The sequence below is a fragment of the Gopherus evgoodei genome, chromosome 1, assembly GCF_007399415.2.
Source record: "Gopherus evgoodei ecotype Sinaloan lineage chromosome 1, rGopEvg1_v1.p, whole genome shotgun sequence".
Lineage (NCBI taxonomy): Eukaryota > Metazoa > Chordata > Testudines > Testudinidae > Gopherus > Gopherus evgoodei.
Genome location: NC_044322.1, coordinates 201,560,793 through 201,586,393, shown reverse-complemented (window position 1 = coordinate 201,586,393; position 25,601 = coordinate 201,560,793). Strand labels below are relative to the sequence as shown.

General features: G+C 43.7%; 1 protein-coding gene across 1 annotated transcript in view; it reads right to left on the bottom strand.

The window, feature by feature from the left end:
- Nucleotides 1–25,601, bottom strand: part of IMPG2 (interphotoreceptor matrix proteoglycan 2) — a 106,401-nt gene that overhangs the window by 56,975 nt on the left and 23,825 nt on the right. The window contains exon 4 of the mRNA XM_030582514.1: nucleotides 20,370–20,536. Coding sequence (XP_030438374.1) covers nucleotides 20,370–20,536 — 167 coding nt within the window. The remainder of the gene's footprint in view (nucleotides 1–20,369; nucleotides 20,537–25,601) is intronic.

Sequence of the window (25,601 nt, the reverse complement as noted above, 5' to 3'; positions counted from 1 at the left end):
GCCTGCATAAGAACAGTTTAAACTCAGCTGTTCCCTGCACAGTTTCTGGCATCCTTGTTAATTTCACTCCCAGTTGTTGTGGGGGCGGGGGAGGAGGAGGGTGTGTGTGACCATGGCAGGGGCAGTTCTTTTCTGCCCCTGGGATGAGGGGATCTCCTATACACAAAAAACACAATCAAAATCAGGAACCATTTCCAAGTTCAAAACTATCCAACTCCCTCCCCAGCAGAGGATCATGGTTGTGATGTCCAAACTGCTCGCAGATTCTCTTTGAAATGTTACTGAACCGCACCATGAACAGCTGAGTTTAAACTGTTCTTATGCAGGAGGCAGGCTTCTCCCTGCCTCAGCCAGTTTCCCTGCTGCAAGCTAGAGGGAAGCCCCTGCAGCTGCTGCTCGGTGCCAGGCAGGGAGAAAGCACGGAGCCTAGTGTCCGCAGCCTGACTGGAGGAGGAGGGAAGACACGGAGAAAAATGTGACAGTGAGTTTTCACTTTTTCAGGCTTATTCCAATAGTAAAGTTTTATTACAGATATTACTGGTAGTAGTAATAGTTGCTTTATTTTCTCTATCTATGTCATGCAATGGGAGCAATCCATGAAGTACGTAGGAGAGGTGGGTTGCTTGTGATTGGACCATATGGGTAAGAAATGTAAATTACTTTCACCCCTGCCCAAACCCCTGGGCTCCCAGCCACCTCTGCAGCTGGTAGCTCTGGGGGTGATTTAAAGGGCCCAGCCTCTAGCTTCAGCTGAATCCCTGAGCCCTTTAAATCCTGATTTAAAAGCCCTGGGATTTAAAAGCCCCACCTCTTCCAATAGAGGCCACGCCTCTTCCAGTTGAGGCCCCTCCCTCTCCACAGGACTCTGGATTACCGGCAAGTCCTTTAAGTTACCCCTGCTGCATCCCCAACTGGAACCTGCACCCCTTCACGCACCCCAACCCCCTGACCCAGCCCTGATCCCCTTCCCACCCTCAGAACCCCTCAGTCCCAGCCTAGAGTACCCTCTCATACCGCAGAATCCTCATCCCCAGCTCCACCCCAGAGCCCGCACCCCCAGCTGGAGCCCTCACCCTCTTCTCCCCTGCCCCAACCCAGAGCCCCCTCCCTCACCCTGATTTCCCCATTTCTGACCTCACCCTGGAGCCCACACCCCAATCCCAATTTTGTGAGCATTCATGGACCACCATACAATTTCTATTCCCAGATGTGGCCCACAGGCCAAAAAGTTTGCCCATCCTTGGTGTATAAGATAATGAGCATCTTATATTTCTAGGGACCAGTTCTGCAGCATTTAGCTGATTTGACTTCAAGAGTTTTGCCTTAATGAAGACTGCAGTACTGGGTTCCCAGTCAATTAAAAAGGCATGCCCATTATCAGAAGAAACCCTAATAAACCCCAATTTTAATGAGGAACAAGCACAGAGTTGGAAGTATAGCTAGCTGGGAATTTTCTGTCAGAACAATTTGTTGAAAAAAATGCAGTTTCCGCAAAATTGAAATCTACTTCTCCCTCTCCCTAACCCCCAGGGAAAATTTCAATCTTACCCCCAAATTTTGATTTTCTGCCAGAAAAAAATATATTTTGCTTTGGGTCAGTTCAACCCAGATCAGAATATTTCATTTTGTTGAACTAACCTAAGCATTTCAAGTCAGTTCAATATTCAACTGCATTTCCTATTGTATACATTGGCTCATGGCAGTTTTAATTCTCTCCCGTGGACTGGCCTCCCTGTAGAAAGACATCTCCCCTCGTGTGATGCAGGCTCCCTTCTGACCAAGCTACCTATTTCAGAATGTCAATGTTCTTTTTCAGCTGAATCCATTGAAACAAAATACTGCAACATTTCTGAATCAATTTTTTTGGACTATTTACCACTGCAAAGAACAAATATCTCCACGTTTCAGCCCTATTTGGGATTAAAACAAATGTTGAAATATCACAGTCTCCTGCAGAACAGAAATTCCAAATTTCACTCTGCTTTAGGCATTCTAGGGCTCTAATTTTGGCTCCACTACTGACTGGTTGTGTAGCCTTTGGCAAGTTCCTTCACCTCTCTGCCTAGATTTTTCCATTTGCAAAATGGAGATAACACTACATATCTACTTATCTCATTGGGATGTTGTGAGGATTAAGTAGTTAATGGCCATACAACCCTTTGAATACCTAAAGCGTTACCCAAGTAGTGCAGTACTACAGAAGTAGTAATAGTAATATCGGGGTAACAGAGGATGAGTTTCACCCAGTGGGACTATCTTTGGCAAATGCAATATGTATTTTTTAGGTTAACCTGATGAAAAGATGCTCACATCATGTTATTACACCATTCCTTTTGAAGTGTGGGCTGGATTTTGGCTCCCTTGCTTCAACGCCTTCTCTTACCAACTGTAATTAATCATATACAATGTAATATAATGCAAGTAAAAAAACCCGTAGTTTAAGATGAACACAAAGATTACAGCAATAATAGAGATTTAATTACATACAAAGAAACACAAAAGACAATGGCCAGATGTATCAAGTTCCACCAATTTCTGCAGCAAATCAGTTTTGTGGGTTAGACCAGCCTGATCCTAACAGTTGATCCCTATGCAATGGTACAGAGAGAAGAAGTGGAAAAAACATGCTTCCTGCCAATAAACGTAGAGGGACTTGAGAAATTCCTTCGTGATCCCACATTAATCTCACCCTGTCCATACAAGACTGACTGAATGTGTTTGTTTTATTCAACCCACATATCCAGTTTAATATGTGGGTACTGGGTGGTATTGGGGGCCTGTGTTATACAAGAGCTCAGACTAGATGATCTGGGGGTCCCTTCTGGCCTTAAACTCTACAATTCAACATTTTTAATAATTTAGAAGCTATAGTTAACACAACTGCTATATATTTGTTTTAATGTAGATTTATCTGTAGCAAGGACTTTAGAGAATCTATACCTCTAATTTCAAAGGGTTTGAATGCACATACCTCACTAGGATATATTACTTATCCACTCAAAGGATAACCAAAGATACAGAAGGTAACATAGAAGCTACATTTGATCTGATCACTGATCATGCACTTGGTAAACACGCTCGGGGCTGTTGCCAGGCCAAAAGGGAGAACTGTAAACTGGTAATGGGCGGTCTGCAACGTGAAGCGCAGGAAATGTCTGTGTCCGTGGAATATCAATACATGGAAGTAGTATGTGTCCTTCAAACTGAGGGTGGCGTACCAGTCTCTTCGGATCCAAGGGATGATGGAAACCAGAGACACCATTCAAAATTTCAACTTTTTGAGATATTTGTTGAGGTCACAAGGGTCCAGGATGGGTCTTAGACCCCCCTTGGCCTGTGGGATTAAAAAATAACAGGAATAAAACCCCTTGCCTCTGAAATTTTGGGGGACTTCCTCCACAGTTCCCACCTGCAGAAGGCCCTGCACCTCCTGAGCGAGCATGCTTTCGTGAGAGAGGAGTCCCTGAAGAGGGATGGCGAGGAGGAGTAAGCGGGGGGACAGAAATAAATTGAAGGGTATACTGACCCACAGTGCTGAGGACCCATTGGTCTGACGTTATGGAGGCCCAGGCAGGGAGAAAATGGGACAGGAGGTTGGAGAAAAGCTGGGAAGCAGGATCCAAGACACAGGCTGGAAGGTCGCCCTCAAGCATACCCTCAAAATGCCCGCTTACCACCCTGTTGGCTACATGTGGAGCTCGACTGAGCAGAGGATGCTGGCTGGTGGCCTTGCTGGCACTTATAGGTCTTGCCCTTCTTACGGTAGGGCTGTAACTGAGGTTGACTTCCAAACCTCTGGCTCTGTTCTGGATTGAACCACTTCCTAGCCGGCCCTGGGGCATAGAGGCCCAGGGTGCACAGGGTTGCATTGGAGACTTTCAGACCATGCAGTTGTGTGTCTGTTTGCTCAGAGAACAATGCCAGGCCGTCAATGGCGGTCTTGGATGGACTGCTGAACCTCCATTGAAAGGCCCGATGACTGTAACCAGGACGCCCACCTCATGGAGATGGCCAAGGCCATGGTTCGGACTGCAGAGTCCGCTGCATTTGAGGCCGCTTGGAGGGCTGCCCTTGTCACTTCTTTTCCCTCCTCGAGAATAGCCAGGAATTCCTTCTTGGGGTCCTATGGCAGCGAGTCCAAGAACTTGGCCTTGGATTTCCAGATGTTAAAATAATCATCATCATCAAGTAAGGCCTGGTGATTGGCCACTCGCAGCTGGAGGCTGGAAGTCAAATAAACTTTTCTTCCAAAGAGATTGAGCCTCTTTGTTTCTGGGTGTTTTGGGATTGGTCCTGTCTGTCATGCTCATTGACTGTGGACACAACCAGAGAACTTAGGGCAGGATGCTCATACAAATATTCATACCCCTTAGCCGGGACATAGTATTTATGCTCTGCCCTCTTGGAAATGGAGGGCAATGATGAAAACTTCTGCCACCAAGTCTGAGTAATTTTTGCCACTCCCTCATGCACGGGCAATGTCACTGGCAGGGGCCACCGAACTCTGCACGTTGAAGAGGCAGTCTGAGGGTTCCACCAACTCTTCATCTTCAAGCCCCAGGTTTGAAGTGACCCTTTTTAAGAGCTCTTGATGAGTCTGGGTGTCATCCTGAGGCACTGGGTGAGAGGACCCCGTAATCGCCTTTTCAGGCGAGCATGAAGAGGAGGCGGGCACTGGCAGTTCTGCCACCTCGGTCATCTCCTGTATGGGCACCTCCACTGTGGCCGAGTGATTGTGGGGTTCTCTCTAGGGTTACATCTGTGTTGGGGGGGCAGGTGGGAGACCATCACCGACTGCTTGTCTGATGCCCCTGAGACCAACCTATGCCCCTGCAAGGGCTGTGAAAACCCCCAGGATGTTTACCAGAGGTGCCAGGGGGCAGGCCACTGGCCCTGAGGCCACACTGCACTAGGAGGTGCTGTGGGGGAAAACAGTACCTCTGATGGGTGGCCTTGACCCGCTGGTAGGGACTCTTCCTCGCTATTGGAGCCCAAGGAGGAAGCTCCATGTCCCGGAGACCAGGATGATGATGAGACTGTCTGTCTACCCCGGTCCCGTCGATGCCAACCCTGGAGCTCTGCTGAAGATTTCCATGAGAGCAGTGACCCTCGGCACTAAAATTTTGGTGACTGATAGTGCCATTTGGCAAATCAGCGATGGTAACCCGGCAATCTATGCCTGACACTTAGCGAGCAGTCCATCGAGTGGCAACAGGGGTGAGTAGGGGACTGTCAGCACACCCAGAGTGAACCATACTGGCATTCTGGCAACTGGTAATGCGGCTCTGTGGACCAGCAGGTTGAACCACCAGAGCAATGCCAAACATAGAGAGTGGCTTGGGCATTTCTGGCACCAGGGATGGGTGACGCACGTCTGCAGGTCTGCGCCATTCCACTGGCGATCATCTCCCTGAGCCCGAGGAGTGCTTCCCGGAGTCCGGGGACAGACGCCGTGGACTGTGATGAGTGGGCCAATCCACGACCAGGGCATGGTGGCTCTGTGAGCACTGGTGGGACAATCCCTGCGGTGAGGATTGGTGCCACACTGATGGGGACCATTGGAAGGGTCCCCAGGCAGGTTTTCCCCTGGATCTGGGCACCTCTGTGGCCGGTGTGGGTGGCACCGGTATGGACAAAATGTCCTTCGTGTCCTGAAAGGGCTCCGAGGTGGATGGCACCACCAGGTACTGAATGCCTCTGCCTTTTCCCAGGGTGGGTCCTGGAGTGGGCTAGCACACTCAGCAGGAGCTGGGGCCCGACCTCCATCCAGAGGTGAAGAGCTGCCCCTCGCGGGTCTTTGCTCTCCCCTGGCCATCTCCTTCCTTTTATGAAATGCAGGAGAAGCTCTCCTCCCAGCCTTTGTTTGCTTTCTAGCCGGTAACTGGGGAGGGGGATTGATGCCGGTCCTCAGTTGGCGCCGGCGGCACACTCTGCACCGTGGCCACAGTGCTAGGAGCAGTGTCTGATCTGGAGTCAGTGTAAGTGCCAACTCTATAAGGAGTGCTTGGAGGCAAATGTCCCGCTCCTTTTCGGTCCAAGGTTTAAAACTTTTACAAATGTGACACTTGTTGCTGAGGTGGATTTCCTCCAAGCACCTCAAACAGCTACTGTGAGGATCACTGACTGGCATGAGTTTTCTGCAACAGTCACTGGGTTTGAAGCCTGGGGACTTGGGCATGCCCTGTCCCTAGGCTAAGTCCCATCTGGGACTACAGCTAACACTAAACTACTAAAACTATTAACTTTTCAATGACTATATACACGGAAGTATCCCAGCGAGCAGCTGAGAGGAGAAAGCTCCGAGGCAAGGAGATATTCCAGCACCATCACTGGCGGTAAGAAGAAACTGAGGGGGGGAGGGGCCGGTGGAGCCCCATATACCACGCCATATGGGTGCCACTGCAGAGGGCGCCAGAGCCAGCCCCCTGTGGATACCACTGAGGGAAAAACTTCTGGCATTGATGCATGTGGCAAGCGCACACACCTACAACGGAATGGACATGAGCAAGCACTTGGAGAACCCATCATGCACATGCTGTACAAACACAGAATAAACATACAGTCCCTGCACCAAGGAGTTTGCAATCTAAGAATAAAACAAGAGACAGACAGAGATACAGAACTAGCCCAGGCAGCAAGAGGAAACATTCAGCGTAATAGGGAGTGGTATCAGTACACCATCAGTCTTACCACTGAAGATGCTGCAGTCAACATGGCGAAAGAGAGTTTTAAAGAGATATTTGCAGGAAGATAAGGAGGTACCTTTTCAAATGTTTATGGGGAGCTCCTTCCAACCAGGAAGGGCAGCCTGGGAGATAGCACAAAGGTGCTTGTTTTAAAATTTTAACAAGTGGGCAACGGAGACTGACATCATTGGCCAATTGGAGGCATGAGTTGACATATTGAGAGTCAATGAGAGATGATAGCTAGGGTGGAGATAAGTTGTGAAGGGCCTTGAAAATAAAGACAATCAGCTTATATTTCATGCAGTAAAGAAGCGGGAGCCAGTGAAGGGATGCAACAGGAGGAGTGATGTGGTCAAAGTACAGGCTAGGAAAATGATCTTTGCAGCAGCATTGTGAATGGATAGGAGCAGGGCGAGATGGCATTTGTCAAGACCAGAGAGAAGGAACTTGCACTAACCAATACGTGAGATGATAGAGCCAAGATGAGAGTTTTGGCTATGTGGAGGGGTAGGAAAGGCCATATCTTAGAGATGTTATGCAGATTTAGACAGTCTGGATGCTGGAACCTAGAAACAGGTCTGAGTTGAAGATGATGCTCAGGACCTGAGTGACAGGTAGGGTGGCGGTGGTGTCCACAAGTGATTGAGAGAAGGGGGGGGCAGAGCTTGGGGGACTGATTAGGAACACTGTTTTAGCCATGTTGAGCTTGACCTAATGGCTAGATATCCACAAGGAGATGTTAAAGATATAGGCCAAGATTGTAGTTTGGACAGAAGGTCAAGGAGGAGGATGGAGTATGCATCCTAGCCAAAGCTCAGACAAGGTCACTAGATACCTTGGCAAGAGCTGTTTCAGTGGAGTGCCAGGAATGGAAGCCAGATTGGAGGGGGTCTAAAAATGGAAATGGAGAAGAGGAATTCCAGGCAGCAACTGCAGACTGCATATTCAATGAGCTTAAAGATGAAAGGGAGGAGGGATGGGAGTGGTAGCTGGAATGGCAAGTGAGGTCCAGGATGGGGTTTTTAAGATGGGAAAGACTAAAGCATGCTTATTTTGTAATGGGAAAGAACCAGAGGAGAGAAGTTTAATAAGGGAGGGAATAAGAACGAGTGCAAGGGAGACCAGAAGATGGGATGGGAGAGGGTAACTGGAGCAAGCAGAGGAGTTAGTGAAGGAGAGCAAACAAGCGTCTGTGGCAGGGAAGGAGGAGAGAGTTGTAGGAGGGGAATAGGAAGTTCACTTCTTTTTTTAAAGAAACCAGCAAGATCCTGTGCAGAGAGAGAAATGAGGCAGGAGAAGGGAGGGTTTGAGGAGTGAGTTAAAGGTGGCAAAAAGGTGGCTGGGATTGCTGGCAAGAGATTCAATTGAGTTGGAGGAATAGAGTTGTTTAGCTAGGAAGATGGCAGCACTGAAAATAGTACTTCCCTACTCTCACCAGAGTTGTGAGAATAAATTCATTAATGTTTGTGAGAAGGTCAGAAACAACAGTAAGTGGATAAGCTGTTAGATATCACCCTCATGAGATACTAAATCCTACATTTGAACACTCAGTTCAGAATTTAGGCAACGTAAATGTACATTTAACATGTCTATGTGTCTATTTTAGCATGCTAATGGGGACTCAGGCACCCAATTAAAGCATCCTGTGACGTCTGCTTACTTCACCAACTGCCACCTCAGTTTCCCTCATTGTCAGGGCAGTTTATCCCTCTGACCAAACCAAAAAAGCTGCCACCCCTGGAAGTGTTAGAAGCCAAAAAACAACTAAATGAACAGCCCTTTCAACAACAAGTTTAAGCCTTCACCACGTGGTCCAGGGGCTCTCACAGAGTCCTTTACCAGATAAACAACTCTCCCCACTCTGGGATTCCTTGTTTTCCTTCCTGCCTCTTGGGCCTGTTCACCCGTCTTCCTCAAACTTATACAATCCTGTCTCCTTCCCTGACATGCCTTCCTACAGTTACCTGACTACCTGAAACTACAATTCCCAGAATGCCATCTTCCTGGAACAAAATCTGTAGGAAGGCCTGTCCTGTTGCCTGTTTTTCAGGGCTAGCACACCATGTTACACATATCTACATTTGAAAACTGTGCCAACAAAAAAATATTAAGATAGAGATATTGCAATGCCAGTTACATTTGCTTTATATTCTGAACTCAAAGTGGGACTTCAACCTCTGTTTTACATAAAAAAAACAGAGTTTATCTATCCAAAATTTTCATCACGATCTCTGGATAAAGCTTGAATTTTGAAGAATATGCTTATAAAATTTGCAGATGACACCAAGCTGAGTGGGGTTGCAAGCACTTTGGAGGGCAGGATAGGAATTTAAAATGACCTTGATAAATTGGAGAATTGGTCTGAAATCAACAAGATGAAATTCAGTAAATTAGATGTTTTCAAGTTGGTCAGGCCTGATGGAAACTGCCCTCAGGTACTTAAGAAACTAACTAAAGTAATCTCAGAACCATTAGTGATTATCTTTGAGAACTCCTGGAGGTCAGGTGAAGTACCAGAGACTGGAGAAGAGCAATCATAGTACCTATCTTTAAAAAAGGGAACAAAGGGGACCCAGGGAATTATAGACCAGTCAGCCTAACTTTGATTCTTGGAAGGATACTGGAAAATTTTTGTAACAATCAGCCTGTAATCACCTAAAGGAGAAGCAGGTGATAAGTAATAGCATGGATTTGTCAAACAAACAAAAAAACTAATTTCCTTCTTTGACAAGGTTGCTGGCCTTGTAGATCGAGAGGAAGCAGCAGATGTGTTATATCTTGATTTTAGTAAGGATTTTGACAGTCCCACATGACATTCTCAGAAGTAAACGATGAAATTACTATGAGTGCACAACTGGTTGAAAAAATTTACTCAAAGAGTAGTTATTAATGGTTTGTGGTCAGACTGGAAGGACACATCTAGTGGGGTCCTATAGGAATCTGTCTTGGTTTCAGTGCTGTTCAGTATTTTCATTAACAACTTGGATAATGGAGTGAAAAAGATACTTGAATTTTCTGAGGAGTTAAAAAAAAATCAATTGGTTAGTTTCAGTTTCAATAAAAACTGGCCACAAAATAAATTCACATTCTGAGTTCCATGATATTTTGGTCCCCTCTATTCCCAAAACTACAAAATATGCATACATTAGGAGAGGTTTGGGGCCTTTCGTCAGTTCTGTCTCCTGTTTTGTTTTTAAAAGAATGCAAAAATGGTCAGCACTATTCATCATATCTGAATCCTACGTGCTGGGAGAGCAGGAGGTTTACAACAGCCAGGATCTTCTATGAAGTAGCTGTTGGCTTTTGACAGAGACCAGGAACTGCATGAACTTCCCAAACCTGCATCACTTGACAACACTGTGAAGTGAAGGGACAACGGAGGGGGACATCTGGTCTGTTTGTGATGGAGGTGGATGGATGGAATTTGGGGAAAGGGATGCTGGAAGACTGGTGTTCTTACTGGGTCATAGTTAAGGTTGCGGTGCATTTTTTGTGGTGGATGAGGGTTGTGCTAGTTGTGAGGTGTTCATCTCTGGGTGGGGGTAAGAGAGGGTGTGTACTGTGGTAGACTTCATTTTGCATTGCCTTCCTTTTTAGGTTTTGTGTCAGGTACATTCCACAGAGATCACCGATACACAGCAGTGTTTTTGTGTACTGGTATTATATGTACTTGCAGTGGGCCTCATCAAAAGCCCAATGGAGGGTTCTAAACAAAAGATGCTGACAGCCCAGATGACAGTCTCCAAAATTAGGACTCTCTCAGTCAAGATTTAACATTAACAAGTCTTATGTACTAACAGAACTTAATACTTAGTCCTGCCTCAGTGCAGGAGTCTGGACTAGATGACCTATTGAGGTCCCTTCCAGTCCTGCATTTCTATGATTCCATGGCTGCTGATTAGTAACAAATGTTCTGAAATGTAAATAATGCAATTTTCCTGGCCCCTGCAAGTCTGTGGGGCCACAACACACACACCATGCCAGCCCATGCCATACTATTTTAAAATTCCTGTCAGCTACCTATATTCTGGCAACTAACAGAGTGTACTATTGATTTATTTTTAATTGGATGTTAAAATTGTCCACATTCCTAATTTGTTGTGCTTCATCATGAGTGTGAGCAGAGACTCCACACAGACACAAGTACAGTTAAGTGCCAGGCTCCACACTTCATGGAAATCAGACTCATGCCTCCTGTCCCTCCAGGTTTCCTACTCTGAAAAGATCAGGGCCAGGCATAGACAGTTAATGATCATGTCTGGGAAGTCAAGGGCTTAAGAGATTCTCAGTCTGCTAATGAGGCATACCCTATCCAGCTACTCTATCCCATCCCATCCCATCTCCTGGTCTCCCTTGCAAATCTCATCTTGCAAATACCCTCTTTGGCCTGCTTCCTGCCACTGGGCAGCAGTAACTTGGCAGCTGCACAGAAGTGCTCTCATTAATGCAGGACCAGTCTCCCCTGTTCTCTGTGTCCTGCTCTCAGTCTGCTTTAGCCTAGGTTTATATGTGCAACACTCCACATCTGTGCTTTGCTGGATCAAGCCTAGTGTGAGTTATCGCAGGTCTGGCTCAGGGGTGGGAGTGGGAGGATGAGAGAATTACAGATGAGAGGGGCAGGAGAGAGAGAGATTGGTTAACTGACCAAAGTGTAAAGGCAACAAAATCCGCACCTCATTAGCCAAAAGCCACTTTCAGATAAGTGAACATCATCTGGATGTTACAGCAACAAGTCTGATGCCCAGTTCATTAGTCCTGCATTTCTCCACAGTAGTCACACATCTACCCCTTTCCACACTTGCCCTGACACAAAGTTGGACCAATATAAAAAAATGAAGGTTACTTACTGATTGCTGGGGTTCTTTGAGATGCACTCTGCATATTCACACTTCCAATCCACCTCCCTCTCTTTTACAGAATCGTAACTGACCAATATACTAGACTCTGCATTGGCGGTGGAAGGACCTGAGGTGGAAACCAACACCGTGCTCTCTTTTATACAGGCACCCTCAGCACATGCTCAAGGAATGGGGAGAAGGGGTGTATGAATGCTCTAACAGGCACTGCTAACAGAAGGTTTCATGTCCAGCCTGCACTGGTTGGTGCATCCCACGATGGGAATATGCAGGGGACACTCGAAGAACTGAAGGTCACAAAATGTTTTTATAAACATTATTTAAAACAAATTATTTCTTCTCCTGGAAGGCAATCTTTTTTTCATCTAACCACCATATATTGATAGTCTGTATTCTTGTGACCAGAGCCAGCCATGTGATTCATGATATGATCATGGATGTAAATACCACTACTCATTCAGTATCTGAGTCTGGAATGTGCAATCCTAACATGCCACCAAATATTAGACTTAGGTGATGGTTTGAAAAACTGATACTATACTTGTCATAAACAGATAAGAAAAGTTAATAGCACAGAAGTACTTTATATCTCTTTGACTGTAAAGGGTTAACAAGTTCAGTAAGCCTGCCTGTCACCTGACCAGAGGACCAATCAGAGGACAGGATACTTTCAAATCTTGAGGGAGGGAAGTTTTTGTGCTGTGCTGTTAGTTTTGGTTGTTGTTCACTCTGGGGGCTCAGAGGGATCAGATGTGCAACCAGGTTTCTCTCCAATCTCTCCAATACAGGCTCTTATAAGTTCAGACTAGTGAGTACTAGGTAGATAAAGCGAGTTAGGCTTATGGTTGTTTTCTTTATTTGCAAATGTGTATTTGGCTGGAAGGAGTTCAAATGTGTATTTGGCTGAAAGGAGTTCAAACTGGTATTTTGCTGAAAAGATTTTAATTTGTACTTGTATACTTAGGCTGGGAGGGTGTTCCCAGTGTCTACAGCTGAAAGACCCTGTACCTATTCCATTTTAAATTTACAAAAATAATTTTTACTGTTTTTTTTCTCTTTAATTAAAAGTTTCTTGTTTAAGAACCTGATTGTTTTTTTTTTATTCTGGTGAGACCCCAGGGGACTGGGTCTGGATTCACCAGGGAATTGGTGAGGAGAAAGGAGGGAAGAGGGAGAGAGAGGCTGATTTCTCTCTGTGCCAGGATTACTTTCTCTCAGGAAGAGTCTGGGAGGGGGAAAGAGAAGGAGGGAGGAAGGTGAATTGTCCTCTCTGTTTTGTGATTCAAGGAGTTTGAATCACAGTGATCTTCCAGGGTAACCCAGGGAGGGGAAGCCTGGGAGAGGCAACGGTGAAGGAAAGGGTTTACTTTCCTAGTGTTAAGATCCAGAGGGTCTGGGTCTTGGGGGTCCCCGGGCAAGGTTTTGGGGGGGACCAGAGTGTACCAGGCACTGGAATTCCTGGTTGGTGGCAGCGCTACAGGTTCTAAGCTGGTAATTGAGCTTAGAGGAATTCATGCTGGTACCCCATCTTTTGGACGCTAAGGTTCAGAGTGGGGAATTATACCATGACAATACTGAAGTCATGAGGCTAGAACTTTTGCACAGATTTCTAGTGTTTATTCTATAATTTTTACAAGGCCCCGTCTTGTTGTCAAGCATTGTAAAGTAATTGTGGATATAACTGATCGTACATCTATTTTGAATCTCATCTGGAAACATCTTTTTCCCCTTGCGTGTACTTTATTACATTTCTCTCCCTCTCTGTTCTTTTAACTCTGTAACTATATACTTAACACTTCTGCAAAGCATCTTAGGATACAATTTGTATGAAAAAACCATTACAAAATATTGTATTAGTTGCACTGTATATGCTAGAGATGGGGGAGTCTCAAAATGTGTGGATTTCAGTCCAGAAAAGCATCACAAAAGCCTATCTGTATTGCTTATCTAAACACTCTCCACATCCCTTAAATAAGTGAACTTTGGTTGGATATCTGACCAGTGTTACAGCATTTCCAGTTCCAGTCCTAACTAGAACATGGAGTCCATGAAGCTGAAAAATAATAGGATAACAGGACATTTCAGAGCCTTTGAAGAGGTTGCTCTGAAAGTGGGAAAAGGAGGTGGGAGATGAGACATTTAGAAAAGGGAAGAAAGAAGAAAAAGCGAGAATGGAAAGAAAGAACATAGGAATTGCCACATGGGATCAGACTACTGATTGGTTCATCTAGTTCACCTTCCTATCTCTGGCAATGGCCAGCATTTGTTGCTTCAAAGGAAGGAACAAGAATCTCCATCAGGGACAATTACGGCAGCCTGCCCACAAAGAAAGTGCCTTCCTATCTTTTAGCTAGTACAGTAGAACCTCAGAGTTACGAACTGAGCTGTCAACCACAGACCTCATTTGGAACCAGAAGTACACAATCAGGCAGCAGCAGAGACCAAAAAAAGAAAAAGCAAATTCAGTACAGTGTTGTGTTAAATGTAAACTATTAAAAAAATGAAGGCAAATTAAAAAAAAAGATTTGACAAGGTAAAGAAACTGTTTCTGTGCTTGTTTTATTTAAATTAAGATGGGTAAAGGCAACATTTTTCTTCTGCATAGTAAAATTATAAAGCTGCATTAAGTCAATGTTCAGTTTTAAACTTTTGAAAGAACAACTGTAACATTTTGTTCAGAGTTACGAGCATTTCAGAGTTACAAACAACCTCCATTCCCGAGGCATTTGTAACTCTGAGGTTGTACTCTAATTAGCTTCTGGCCTGAAACATGGGGGTTTCCAAAGCCTAGAAATGTTTTATAATACAAGCAAGGAGAGGGAAATGTGTCATTTTTTCTGACCTGGTTCACTCAATCCTATACTATAGCTATAAAATAAAGAATGTTGTGAATCTTATAAGTGTTTAATGGGCACAGTTACAACTTGGGTTGCCAAAAGTCTCTTATTACAAGAGACGTCCCTTATTTTTTCATCTCTGTACAACATCGGGAGTTGCTGAGTGCTGCAAAAAGCAGCAAGAAATACTCCTGGTGAATCTAGGTAAGTACTGCTCATTTATTTATTATTATTATTTATTGAGATATGGAGTGGGGAAGGTTGAAGGCTATTATTATATCAGGAGAGGGGTGGGTCAGGCGTGCTAAGAGAACAGTCCAATATCTTTGAAATACAATGTTGGCAACCCTAATTCCAGCCTAGTTTTAACCTAGACCCTAAACAGAAGTGAGTTCAGAGGCAGACTGCACATCTCCTGGTCTCCTAGTTGCAGGGCATGTAAGCATGCTCTAACTGTTAAAAGGAGAAATAAGGGAAGTACTGGCAATTAGCTCACCTCTAATCTTCTTAGTATAGGACTAGAGAGAGGCCTGATGTTAATTCAGTGATCTAGGTTCCTTTGCATGCGATTAGCAAATTATAGGGAAGTGAGGAATAAATGCAGAGGAGACACCACATCATCATCTTTTTAGAATAAAAACCAATACTCTGAAGATTCCAAATGGCAGCGTTTATGTGAAATAAGAAATGTCACTTTTAAATGAGAAAAATGAGCCAGAAAGGTAAGAAGGGTCACAACAAGTGGCTAAACCAGCAGCTAACGCTTAGTTGTTTTGGTAATTTAAACAGCTAAAACAGAATGCCAGGACAATGTCAACTATCCAGTACAATAGAAGTCACCACTAAGTTTAAGCAGCCAACTTTAAATGTACAGCAACAAAGACAATGATGGCTTATTAGCAGTGTTGCAATTTTGGAGTAGTAAAAGTGTAATCCTCTGGTGGTAGATTTCGGTGACCACAGCTATATTTCCTCACTGCAAAACTGATCTGGTAAGACAGTCAGTACAGCAGTGAACATGTGTAGTGGCAAATTCTGGCAATCCAGGAGCTCTAGGCCTTCCTACTGAAATATGGGGATATGACATGGGGAAGGATGAAGGCTGTATAGAGAGCTCAGTGGAATTCAACTACAAAAGGTTAGCAGGGACCTAATGGCAGATAATTTATTTAGAGTACAATGTGGATGGAATAGAGCTTTAGAAACTATATTGTAGGAAACTCTCCTGCTTTGGCAGAGGATGGATTAGAAGAAATTTATTCCATTTCCAATTTTTATAATTCTATTAAAATTTGGAGGAGGAGGAAGAGGAGGAAAAGAAGACATTTAAAATGTTGCAAGCTCTATAAGTAGCGGCATGGAGCTCCAGAGAAAACAAAATCTGACTGGAAGTCAGTTTTCAGCACACTGAATTGTGTATTTATTGAGCTGTGTGGTGGCACAAATACAGAAAGTGCCATTAAAGAACACAACAGCCATCTTGGGGAAATCAGTTGACAAATTAGGGCCAGATCCAGCTCTGTTGACTTCAATGGAACTATGCAGACTTAAACTATCTGAGAATCTGACATGGTGTGCAATATAAACCTGATCAGAAACCTTTTGAAATGAATAGAAAAACTCCCATTGACTTCAATAGGCTTTGGGGCGCAGGGGGAAAACGCAGCCAATGAAAGCTGCAGGGGTGGCACTAAGAGCGGACAGGGCTGCACGCGGAGCCGCCTGGCCAAGCCTCCGTGTAGGAGCCGGAGGAGGGGACATGGTACTGCTTCTGGGAGCTGCTTGAGGAAAGCGCTGCCCGGAGCCAGCATTCCTGAGCCACCAGCCCTAGTGCCTCAACCCCCTGCCCCAGCCCTGATCCCCCTCAGTCCCAGTCCAGAGCCCCCTCCTGCACCCCAAATCCCTCATCCCCAGCCCTACCCCAGAGTCTGCACCCCAGCCAGAGCCCTGACCCCCCCACATCCTCCCTACTGCAGCCCAAAACCCGCTCCTGCACCCCAATCTCCTAATTTCTGGCCTCACCCTGGAGCCCATACCCCCAGCCAGAGCCCTCACCCCCTCCCACACTCCAACCCCAATTTCATGAGCATTCATGGCCCGCCATACAATTTCTATACCCAGATGTGGCGCTTGGGCCAAAACGTTTGCCCACCCCTGGGCTAAGTGGTTGAGACACAAGCAGATACACCGCAGAATTACCAACAAAGTGTATGCTGCTTCGCTGTTTACTACAGTGCAAGACAGAAGAGATTCTTTCTGTTAAGCAACTGAGTATGTGGACCATTCACATACTTCATCCTGCTGAGCTCCTGTGAGATGGGGGGAGAGAGATAGCTCAGCGGTTTGAGCATTAGCCTGCTAAACCCAGGGTTGAGAGTTCAATCCTTGAGGGGGCCACTTAGGGATCTGGGGCAAAATCAGTACTTGGTGCTGCTAGTGAAGGCAGAGGCTGGACTTGATGACCTTTCAGGATCCCTTCCAGTTCTAGGAGATAGGTATAGCTCCATATATTATTATTATTTTATTATTATTATGCTGAACACCATAAGAGGAAGTCAAGGGTGGGTATTAAGGTGCTCAGCATCTTGCAGAAACAAGCTGTGACAGTTTGTACCCCTGTGTTCATCCCTTTCACAGGATTATGATATATTTTGTATCAAGTATGCCTGGTGAGATATCATTTCAAAACTCATGACTGACTGATCAGTTTTGTCCTGCTAAAATGTGTGTGGCAGCATTGTATGTAAAGTTATAAGATTCCTCTGTATGGTATTAGTAAGACATGTTCCAAGTCTGGGGAGCAGCCATAAACCAGTTCCCCACAGACAAAAGGCCAACTGATGCCTCAACCAGGTGTCAATGAAATCAAATGGACCATCATCTGGTAAAGTAGCAGCAAGAAAGAGAGTGTGACCAAAAAAAATCTACATTTTGACAAAGAAACAACTTGGAGTTCCTATCCACACAGATTTTCTGTCACCGGAAGCCCAGCTGGAGATACTTCTCAAAGAAGAGGAAGAACTATAAGAAGGGAGAGCAAAAGCCCCAAATTATTACTCCCCTTCTCTTTGCGGATGGCATCCACAACAGCTGAAGAGCAAAGGAAGTGGCATTAGAGTGGGAGAAGGAAAGAAGTTCAGCCAGTAAGGCTACTGAAGCATGTGGTGAGAGAGACCTTTGCTTTGAAATCACTCTAGGTTGTTCAGTTAGACATTACTTTTACATTGCATTTTACTTTTATTTTTCTTGTAACCAGTTCTGACTTTCATGCCTCATTACTTGTATTTAATTAAAATCTATCCTTTTGTGGTTAATAAACTTGTTTTATTGTTTTATCTAAGCCAGTGTGTTTGGGAAACTCCATTCGGGATAACAGGATTTGTGCATATCATTTTCTATTAATAAAATGATGGACTCTTTATAAGCTTGTATTGTCCAGAGAGAGCTGGGCAGTACAAGATGCACATTTCTGGGGGAAAGTGTTAGACTAGGAGTTTCCTGGTATTGTTCTGCAGTGTAATTCAAGAGTGAGTGGCTAAAGAACACATATAGTGAAACTGGGAGTAATCTACATGCTGGAGGTTGTGTGTGAGCAGACCAGGAGTGGTTGCTCTCACAACAATGCAGTGTAAAAGGCACCCCAAGTTAGAGAACTGAAGGGACGCACCTGTTCATCAGTCCAGATTGTAACCTGGGTATGTCACACAGCCTTATGAACATAAAAAATTCAAGACAAAGGCCATTGGAGAGCAAATAATGGACAAGCGATTCCATTATTCCATTATTCCATTATTTCTCACAAGAGAAAGCAAATTTCCATAAATATACTAAGGGTTTCACACACAACCGCCATCATCATCTCAGCTGGAGAAAAGGACAAGAGAAACAGGACACAACCCAGTGCTGTAGAAAGTCATCTAGGAGTCATGTAGACTTAGTCAGCCAATGGCTCACGAAAGCCACACTATCCATTCAAGGATGAAGCAGCAACAATTAGGAGGAAAAATGTTATTGAAAGTAAAGAGAATCATAAAGTGTATATCTATGCAAACTAAAGTCCTCATGCTGCCTTAAAACGCATGCATTCTCTGAAAACCAATTGAAAATGGTAGGGTAGGGTTCCATGTTTATTTTATCTCAATGATTTCCAGATCAAATGTTCAGGGGGAGCCATTTGGATGTATTGGGAAGGTAGAAGGCAGTGTGGAGCCATGTGGAAATTTCAGGGTGGAGCAAAGTAGTCCAAGAGCTCAGAAGTAAGTGGTAGAAAGCAGCAATGGGAACAGAAACGCTGTGTGAGTGCATGCACGAGAGACAGAATCATCCTTGTATAGGAGAATGGACAACAATTCAACCTAAATTAATTGCTGGACTTAAAGCACTTCATTCTTTAATGATTTCACATGTAATATTCAATACTCAATCCAAAACATTGAAGCAACAGTGGGCATAAAGATGCATCAGAATGTGCCTGCCTTTATATGTAAAGGCTAGAAGACAACAACCTTCATCTCTCCACTGCCCATACCACTATAATACTTTAGGTAGCTCAACAATAAACTCAAAAAATGTAAATAAAAAACTAACTCCCTTACAATTTTCCATTAGAACTTTATTCATTATCTAGTTGCAAACTTTTCCAAGGATAGCTGCAACACTACCAAATTTCTTACATATTTATGAAGGTTAACAGGACTTTACCAGCATCCATCTACGAAAACCAACAATGAGCACAGATAGAAGCACCATTAGCTGTAGGGCTGTTCAGGCTTATATCTCCTGTGGGTCAGTCACTAGCAAGTAGACCATGACAAATACTTGAGCTGATCTCATATTCCCACCAGCAAAGGAACATACACACACACACACACACACACACACCCCCCAATACATTACACATCCTATAGGCTTGTGCTCCTAAGATTCCTCAAAGTCTACCCAACCATTAACTTACTCATCAGTACACACAAATCTCCAATCTTCAAAAGTAATGGAGATATTTGGCTTTAAAAAGATCAGAGAATCCACCATACATCTTAGAACAGCCTTCCTCATTAATGAAAAACTGTTCTGTATTAAAGAAAAATGACGTCTTACATTCCACCATCAACTCCCTTCAAATAAGAAATATGTGCCTGGACTGCAAAACCATTTAAAACAAATATTGTTACAGGGACAGATGTCAAACATACAAACTTGCAATGGTTTAGTTAAACCAGTGCAAACCCGTGGGATGACATGCCAATTTGGTTTAAGAGTGGTTTATTTCAGGTTAGTTTAAAGCTGTGCCAAACTGATTTAAGATAAAATAAGCCTGGTTTAAACCAAAATAACAAGTGTTCACACAGGGGTTTGTACCAGTTTAGCTAAAGTGTTTTATAGTCACACCCCTTAGTTAAATCTGTGTAAACACTCCATGTAGACAAGGCCACAGACTTTCTAGGCAGAATATTGAGTCTAATGTCTACAAACACACACATTTGCACATCATGCACACGTGCATGTCTGTGTAGCAAATACGTGGTGACCAGAATGTCAGTATTGTCATTGTGCTGCTCAGCTTGGTAAGAGCAAGAATTCAACTGAGGCTCCTGCTCCGAAGCCCCAAATGCCTACCATCTGAGCAGAAATAAAACCTCTATTGGCTGTAGACAGCCTATGATACACAGCTGAACAAGCCTGATGCCATCCAGTAGAAGGCAATGGTTCCACATACACACTAGCCAGGTCATTGCAGTGATTGGCACTGAGGTACTCATTAAAGCAACATCCTCTGCATCATAATGCTCTCCCTCAAGGGAGCATAGTGCCTTATCTTCCTAACACAGTACCTCTACGTTAATAATCCAGGCACCACAAAACTCAGTCATGTACTTTAAAAAAAAATCCATCTTTTTCATTGTCATTTGAAGTTGCACACTGGAGCATAACAATCCATGCTGGTTTTCTGAAAAAGATTTGGTAACCAGACCCCATCCTACTGCACTTACCTTCTTAATCAGGCTCTGATGCTCTTCAGACTGACTGAAGTTTGTGCCCATTTCAAATATGCTCATAGTTCCTTCCTCACACAAACTCATCCAGTACTGATATTCTTCATGTGCTGGAAGTCTGTCCCAGAATGTCTTGAAGACCTCCCAGACTGCTTCCTGGCACACTAGAGAAGCAGAAATACACAATATAAATACAAGGTGGAGGGTCTCTGTGGGTGTGGATAGCTATAGTTCTATTTTCTGAGTAATATGACGTCTGTCTGCCTATATGTGAGTGGGCAGGGCTTTGAGGGGGATTCAGAATGGAAGATCTTATGTATTAAAAGGCACACATTGTAGCCTCCCTAATAGAGACTTTATATTTGTTCTGACTTTGCTTGCTGTTCTCCTTAATCTAAAATAAAAGTCACATTGACATGTTGTGTTCTGGAAAATATAAACATCTCCAGTATTGCCAACTCCAAGTATTAAAAAAATCAGAAGTTAGACCCCAGAAACCATGAAATTGACTTAAAAAAATCATTTATTTGCCTTCTGGTTTTTGAAACACCAAGGTTCACATTTGCAAGCTTTCAACTGCAACCAAGAGAGCTAGAAACTTAAATTAAAGCTGAGATTTGCATGTATTCACATGATTTCAGGAGCCAGGGCTTTAAGAAAAACACCAAGTTTCTCAAGAATAGGCAACATTGCATCTCACATGCTTCAAGGCCTCTAAGTAAAGAGGTAGAAAGTGAAGCAAATTGTCATATTCCCAAAACCTGCACAGTCATTCCCATGATGTATTTTCCCCTCCAAAGTTCTGGAAAGAACGATACCTTTTCAGAAAAGCTGGTGGACATTTTCCTTCGAAAACAAGCCCTATCAAAAATGAATATTTGAACGTTTTGTAAAAAATAATTCAGTGTAAATTATTGATGAAGAAGTTAGCTTGGTTAATTATTTTGCATTTTTGCCTTTCAGTTTTTGCATCACCAACTTTGATTGATAGTTTAGTGTCATGGCAGAATTCCCCTCATGCATCAAAAATTGAAATTTCAATAACAATTGCAAATTTAAAAATGGAAAAAAACTGTCAATAGAAAAAATTCTGCAGAAAATTAGAATTTGGTCCATTTCTAACAGAATGAGCAGGCATGGTGTTAGTGGGTGGCACTTTGTTGCTGGAGGCAGTGCATACTGGAAAAGAGAGGGAAGGAAGGATGATCCAGTGGTTTAGGTGCTAATTAGGGACTCAGGGGACTCACACTCAATTCCCTGATCTCCACAGTCTTCCTGTGTGACTTGGGCAACTTACTTAGTATCTATAGCCCTCAGTTCTCCATCTGTAAAATGGACACAATGGCACTTCCCTACTTCACAGGGGTGTTGTGAGTATCATACATTAAAGGTTGTGAGGAACTCTCGCACAATGGTAATGTAAGCCATTTAAGTACTAGTACAACAGAGGTTCAGGTCACTTTAAGTCATGAAAGACTCCATATTTCTTTTCCCAAGAATATGTTAACCCGTGTTCTACCCAAATTCCTGCTGGGATAATTACATTCTACCTTCATCTTTCATCTGCATGTTCTCACTCATAAACTATTGTTCTGCTAAACAGCTGCCATGTTGAACTCCAGAAGTAGCTGCATTTCAACTGTGGGTAAAATTATCCCTTGTACACTGTGCTCCTAACTTTAAAAAGTGAGCACCTACACAGAAGATATATATTAACTGCAGTATTGTGGTACCAAAGGTAAAGTGCAGCCAGCATTTAAATTTACCAGTATTATATAATGTTAGTTTGTACTCAAAAAAAATTCTAGCAATTCAATTCTCTCTCTGTTTTCCAGTCAGAGCAGTTGGTCACATAATGCTCATGCAAGAACCTCTCTTTGACCCAGGATAAATGGAGGAGAGAGATTTATGAGATTTTCCTCCACTAGCTATATACGGTAGTTTGGCAGAGGAATGCTTTGCTTTCAGGGAAAGTCTGACAGACTCAGCCAGACCCTATATTGAACTGATCTTGAATCTTTCTTAAGAAAGTAATTTTCTTCAAGCAGCTTACAAAAAAAACAAAACAAAAAATAAAAAAGCAAACCCCTCTCTGTGCTGCCAAGAACCAAAACTTGGTTACAATTACCTCTAGGTGTCAGATGCATTCTGGGTTAAACACATTGCACTGGTTTAACTAAGAATTTAAAAGGTCTGGTGTCTTTCAGAGATACTGTTGGGAAATTTTTATATGCATATTATCTCTCTCCATACATGCAGGGAATGGGCATTTCCTGGATGTACTGAGCTTATAAATTATAACTTTATGAAACTGTTTCACAATTTAATGGTGCTCTTAGACATCTGACTGATCATGGAGTCCCAGATGGCACTGGTAGGCAAGAACACCTTTTTCTATTATCGTCTGGTAAGACACTTTTAACTATTTCTCTCTGATGTGGAGCTTGCCGGTTATCCAGATCTTTGTGACTTCCAAGCTGGATTGCTGCAGTGCACTCTACAGAGAAGTAGTTTTGAAGATCACTCAGAGGCTACAGCTAGTGCAAAATAAAGTACTGTATATACTGTATATGCAGTGTTAGCTGCATGAAGTATATATCAATTTTCTGGCAGTTGCAGTGACGTCTTACCAGCTTCCAGGTTGATTACTTTGGTCTGTAGAGCAGTATAAAAACTGGGTAATGACTACTGAAGACTGCTTCATATATCTTGTGATGTCTATGCAAAAATCAGTCAATTTTTGCTTAGGTTGAAGGGCAAATTGAGAGAAGTGGAACTTAATTTTATCTATTCATAAGTCAAAGTGGCAAATGTACATATATATTTCGAAAAATGTATGTATTTGATTGTGTATGTCACTTGCCTTCTTAGATAGCAAACTCTTTGGTAGGCAAAGATCATCATGGGGCCTGGATCCTGACTGGGACCTCTGGGCACTAACATAGTTCAAACCATCACCACTAACCTCTGCAATGTTTCCTCCCGCTCTCCCTCAGATGGGAGGGTTTAAGAAAAGCCTGAGATCAGCCTCAAATCCAGAACACTACTCTAATACCACAGGATAGAAGTAACTAATTGATTTCATTGGGAGTTATTTGTATCCTATAGTGGCGTATAGGGACCTCCCAGGTATCCAATGCAGTGTAGTATCTATCGTACTCCCATTCTAAATGGTTGGGATGAGTTTTCAAACAGGCTGTAACTGTGAAATGAAACAGATGGAAGTTGAAGTGCAAAGACACATCTCTTGCAAATCTTTGCAGAGGCTCTGTCTGACCTCACAAGGTTTTCAAACAGCAACAGACCAAGTACTGGCTGCCTAGATGCAAGTAATAACTAGCGGTAATAATCCCAGACAGTTTTCTTTAACAGTCTTAAATATGTTTAATCTCATTTTTAAAATTAATTTGATCAACAGTATTTCCCCTGACTACAAGCTGCTGCAGCATGCACATTTGCTCCCAATCAGCTCCTGTTAGATTAGGGATTTGTTGTGTCTCCTTTCAATTAGAATTAGTCCTCCCCCCAACCAACCCTGAATCCCAATCTCACAGGTGCTGCGCCATCTGTGGGTTCTGATGCCATTAACCAACCTTAGCTGGAAAAATATGGTCACGTTTTTTCCATGGAGGAGGGAAAGGGATGGGGAGTCAAATGCTCCCCTCATTTATACCTAGTCACTTCCAATGAAACCAATGATATATGGGGGTAACTGTTGGGGAGGATTTAGCCTGTTGAAAAACGCTATTGCATATCTTGATTTGTTATACATTAACTAATACTTATGTCATGAAGCAGAGAAGAGCCTCACGTTACTGACACTATTTAGAAGTCACAGGTCTGTTGACAAGAAATTATTTCTGGCTCCTAAATAGTCTGATGAGAATTCACCCATGTGACCCTGTGGATTTGGGGAGGAATAAAAGTCTTCGACAAACTTGTACTGTGATTTCCAATGGTGTTGATTCCAGCACTATGACTGCATATGCTGACTGCCAACCTAAACAAACTAGTCATTCTGCCATCCACGTTCCCACTGAGTAGTACACTTATTCTGCAAATTACCTTATTTATTTCAATGGGTCAAATTGTGAAATAAAGGTCTACTTCCCAATTCCTGGTAACTGGACCCCCGAGGCCCCGCCCCCACCTTGCCCCTCCCTAAAGGTCATATCCCTTGCCCCTCCCCCTCAAAAGTACAAAATCATTTTTATGTATAAGTATCCCTTCCTTCTGCCTTTCCCTCGCCTTATGTATTCTATACACTGCACAACTTAATGAAAACAAATTAAAATATAATAAAACCTGAAAAAACTACCCTTTTCAAATTCAAAGGCGATAAAAGCAAATGAGATAGGAGACCAAAAAAGGGTTTAGGAAAAGATAAAGATATGGCCAACAGTCTTCAAAATTAAAAACCCACCTTTAAAGCAAAAGACTTGGGCCCTGTCTACACTGCCAAGTTTCTGTGCAGCAAAGCAGCATTCTGCGGTATAACTCCTGAGGTGTACACACTGCCAAGCCACTTAGTGCGCAGTTGCAGCACTTTAAAAAAAACACCCCAATGAGAGGCGTACAGCTTTCTGCCCTGGGACTACAGCACTGCGGTGCCAAAGTAGACATCCTGGTCAATTACAGCACTATGACTGGCCTCCTGGAGGTGACCCACAATGCCTCTCTGGTCATCACTTTGAACTCTACTGCCCTGCCCTCAGGTGACCAACCTTCATCCCCAACCCGTAAATTCCTTTGGAATTTTGAAAGTCCCCTTCCTGTTTGCTCAGTGACACATGCAGTGGTCTCAGTGCATCTTTCTGGGCTGTGATGCCTGCTCCATGCACCAGGCTTGGAGCAATGCTGCTTGGAGCAATGCCGAGCTGCTGGACCTCATCAGCATTCGGGGAGAGGGGGCAGTGCAGTCACAGCTGCACTCCAGTCGTAGAATTATGATACCTTTGGACAGATTTCATGATGCATGACAGAAAGAGCCATGAGCGAGATACATTGCAGTGCAGGAACTAAATGAAGGAGCTATGGAACGCCTATCACAAGGCACGGGAGGCAAACTGCCACTCCAGTGCTGTGCCCACATGCTGCCAATTCTACAAAGAGCTGGACACAATACTCAGCTGCAACCTAACCTCCCCTGCAAAGACCACTACGGCTACTTCTGTGGCTAGCGTGCCAGTCAAAAGTGGACTGAGCCAAGAGGAGGAAATCTTGGACAAG